General features: G+C 38.0%; 1 protein-coding gene across 1 annotated transcript in view; it reads left to right on the top strand.

Annotated features, from left to right (window-relative positions):
* Positions 1-3,480, top strand: part of LOC135266757 (uncharacterized) — a 3,672-nt gene extending 192 nt beyond the window's left edge. Inside the window, exon 1 of the mRNA XM_064358011.1 lies at positions 1-3,480. This exon is cut by the window's left edge and continues 192 nt beyond it. Within this exon, the coding sequence (XP_064214081.1) occupies positions 1-3,480 (3,480 nt within the window).
* The last annotated feature ends 378 nt before the right edge of the window (positions 3,481-3,858 follow it).

Here is a 3,858-nt window from a genome sequence, read left to right as displayed (position 1 = left end):
GATGAGTCGAGCACATTCTCAGAATCCCCAAGGAGACTGGCCCTCCCCAATAGGAGAGCCCCTCTTTTAGGAAACGTAAGACGACGCAAGAAATGGAGTAGTGACGATAATAGTGACCTCCTAAGAGCGTACCTCCGAGCAACAAAATATGACACGTGCAAATTCGGATTCAGGAAACGTATGCTGATTGAATGGAGATTGATGAGACCAGAAAGTGTACTAACTGAAAACCAACTAGCAACACAACTGACATCAATCAAAAGAAATAACTTAGTACCAGATATCATAACACAAACCATCAGAACTGAGGAAATGGAAAGAATGAGAAGAGAAACCGATAATTCCAACACTATTAAAACAAACAATGATACAGGAAATGCTGAGATAAATGTCGAGAATGAACAACCACAGATAGAAAGAGAAAAACAAATAGAAACAACAAGAATGGACCAAGAAGTAGAAACTGAAAGAACAGAATTAATAAATGAAGATAAAATCCGAATTATTAGCCATTTTGAAGTCTTGAAACTCTCCTATCAAGACACAGAAGCTAATCACAGACCCAGCTTGAGAAAAATGAAACCAAACAAGAAAGTACATACACTTCTTCAATACTTAAACAACTATATTCGTGAGAGTACCACTGACGCTGACGTTCCGAACATCGAAGCAGTGCAGACAATCGTCTATTGTGTAGCAAGAGCAGTCACAGAAGAAGTAGTACCAGAGCAACCAGGAGAGAGAACGATAAACAAACCCTCTGAAGTGAAAGTACCAAAATGGAAAGAAAGAATAGAGAAGAAAATCAACGGAATACGGAGCACACTCAACAAGATAAACGACTGGAAAAAGAACAAAGGTGGACGAAAACTGAGAAAGGAAGTAAAATCAATTATGAAGAGTATGAACCTAAAGATGAATGACGAACATTTTGACAGAAATTTAGCAGTAAAAATAAATGAGATGAAACAGAAAATAGCAGTATTTGGAAAGAAGTTACGAAGATACAACTTAAGTCACAAAAGAAAAACACAGAACAAACTCTTCTCAAAAAATGAAAAAACATTCTATGCATCTCTAAACAACACAACAACAACAACACCCAGTACATCGAACACAGTACCCATTGGAGAGCTTGAAGAGTTCTGGCGAAACATCTGGAAAAACAAAGGGAACCATAAAAAAGAAGCACCATGGATTGTAGAGGAAAAACAAAGAATGAATGAAACACCTGGAATGGAATCATGCAACATCACAATAACCGATGTACATGAAGTTGTCCGGAAACTACACAATTGGAAAGCACCCGGCCCTGACAAAATCCAGAACTTCTGGTGGAAAAACTTAACGGCAGTACACTCACATCTAGTACGACACATAAACAACATCATTGAATACCCAGAAGAAACACCACAATTCATCACACTAGGGATAACATATATGAAAGCAAAAAGCGAAGATCTTTCTAAACCTCAAAACTACAGACCCATAACTTGTTTGAACACCCTATACAAAATCATAACATCACTGCTCGCAAACAAGATCGACAACCATGTAGAAGAGAATCAAATTCTAACAGAGGAACAAAAAGGCTGTAGACGGAAGACCCAGGGGTGCAAAGAGCAATTGATTATAGATGGCATAATCGCCAATGAAGCAAAGAAAAGACATAGAAATGTAAGTGTAGCCTGGCTTGACTACCAAAAAGCCTTCGACTCTGTGCCTCATTCATACTTAATCGACGTACTTAACATCTACAAAGTCAATGGCAAAATTGTTAACTTTCTCCAACATTGCATGAAGTCATGGCGAACACAACTCTTAGTCAATAATGACCGAAAAACATCCGTGAAAACCAACCCAATTCCGATTGAAAGTGGCATCTTCCAAGGAGACTCCTTGAGCCCTATCTTGTTCATAATCTGCCTAAATCCACTCTCAAGACAGCTTCAATTCTCTAACCTTGGCTACAAACTAAAAGGCTCATCAACACAACGACTCAGCCACCTCTTGTACGTCGACGATGCCAAGTTATATGCAGAAAACGAACAAGATCTAGGAAAACTGCTTACCATCACAAAAACATTCAGTGAGAACATCCGTATGAAATTTGGATATGACAAGTGTGCCAAGATCATCTACAAGAAAGGGAAGAAAACGACCAGCCAGAACATTGAACATCTCAACATCAAAGAATTGGACGACACTGAAAAGTACAAATACTTAGGACTGGACCAACATCTAATACGAGACACAAAAGAACTGAAAGATAAAACAGAGAAGAAACTACATACAAGAATAAACAAGATCCTAAACACAAGTCTGAATGGAAAAAACAAAGTGAAAGCCGTAAACACCTGGGCAATACCAACAATAACCTACACATTTGGGGTAATACAGTGGTCGCAAACAGATCTAGAGAGAATCGATAGAAAAATCAGAACCGATATGACAGCAAACCGAATCCATCACACAAATGCGTCAGTCATCAGACTCTACCTACCGCGACGATCCGGAGGAAGAGGACTCTTGAACTTGGAACACCTCTGGAAGAAACAAATCATCAACCTGCGGAAATATTTCAAAGAAAAACAAACTCCACTACTCAAAGTCATCTGCGAAATAGATTCCTACTCACCACTGAAACTGAAGAACAATGATGAACCAACCCAAGCCCCAACAATAAGAGAAAAGAGAGAAGAATGGCAAGGAAAAGCGCTACATGGCAAATACCCAAAGGCATTGGACTCAGGCCATCAAACAGAATCAACAAGCTGGCTCACCTCTGGAAGTCTATATGGTGAAACAGAAGGCTTTATGTGTGCTATCCAGGATGGTGTCATTAGTACAAAAAACTACAAAAAATGTATCCTGAAAGAAGAAATTGACGACCATTGCAGAATGTGCAAAACTGCACCAGAAACTATTCAGCACATAACATCAGGCTGCCCCACGATAGCACACACAGAGTACCTGAAACGTCATAACCTCACTGCTGGAATCCTTCATCAGAAAATCGTAACTAAACTGAAACTGCAAGAATCCGAAGACCCATATTACACATATGTACCACAACCAGTCATTGAAACAGACAGCTGGAAAGTGTACTGGGACATCACGATTCGAACGGACAAGACAGTAGCGGCCAACAGACCTGACATCGTACTCCATGACAAACAGAGGAAAGAAGCCTTCTTCATAGACATTGCCCACCCAAATGATAATAACCTGGAAAAAACGGAAAGAGAGAAAATAACAAAGTATTTTGAACTCAGTCAAGAATATAAAGCAATATACAAACTAAACAAAGTGACAGTCCTCCCCATCATCATAACATCAACAGGAATAATAAGCAAAAACATAGAGACCTACCTCAGTAAGATACACCTCGACAACAAACCCATGATCCGGCTAATGCAGAAGTCTGTCATCCTTGAAACCTGTAGAATAGTCCGGAAGTTCCTGAACATTCAAGAATAAATCATATTGCATACCTGAATATGACTTTGCACGTGAAACAAATTCCTTCTGGAGTGATTGGTTTTATACCCCACGACATGAAGATAACCACTTGAGCAACCCGACTACGCTCAGTGAGAAGCCCCAAACAAAATAATAATAATAATAATAATAATAATAATAATAATAATAATATAAATAATAATAATAATAATAGTAATAAAAGTAATAATAATAATAATAATAATACTTATAATGAATTTTTTTCTAAATTAAAGCTTAGTTTTTCTAAGCAAAAATAAAGCTTATTTTGTGTTATCTGAGCGTTTTCTCATTTCTATGCAAGAGATCATTTGTGATCTGTGTTTTTAGGCAAGAAATTGTCTAAAATTAATAACT

The sequence above is a fragment of the Tribolium castaneum genome, chromosome 7 (genome assembly GCF_031307605.1).
Source record: "Tribolium castaneum strain GA2 chromosome 7, icTriCast1.1, whole genome shotgun sequence".
Classification (NCBI taxonomy): Eukaryota; Metazoa; Arthropoda; class Insecta; order Coleoptera; family Tenebrionidae; genus Tribolium; species Tribolium castaneum.
The sequence above is the reverse complement of the archived record's forward strand: the minus strand, read 5'-3'. Positions and strand labels throughout refer to the sequence as shown.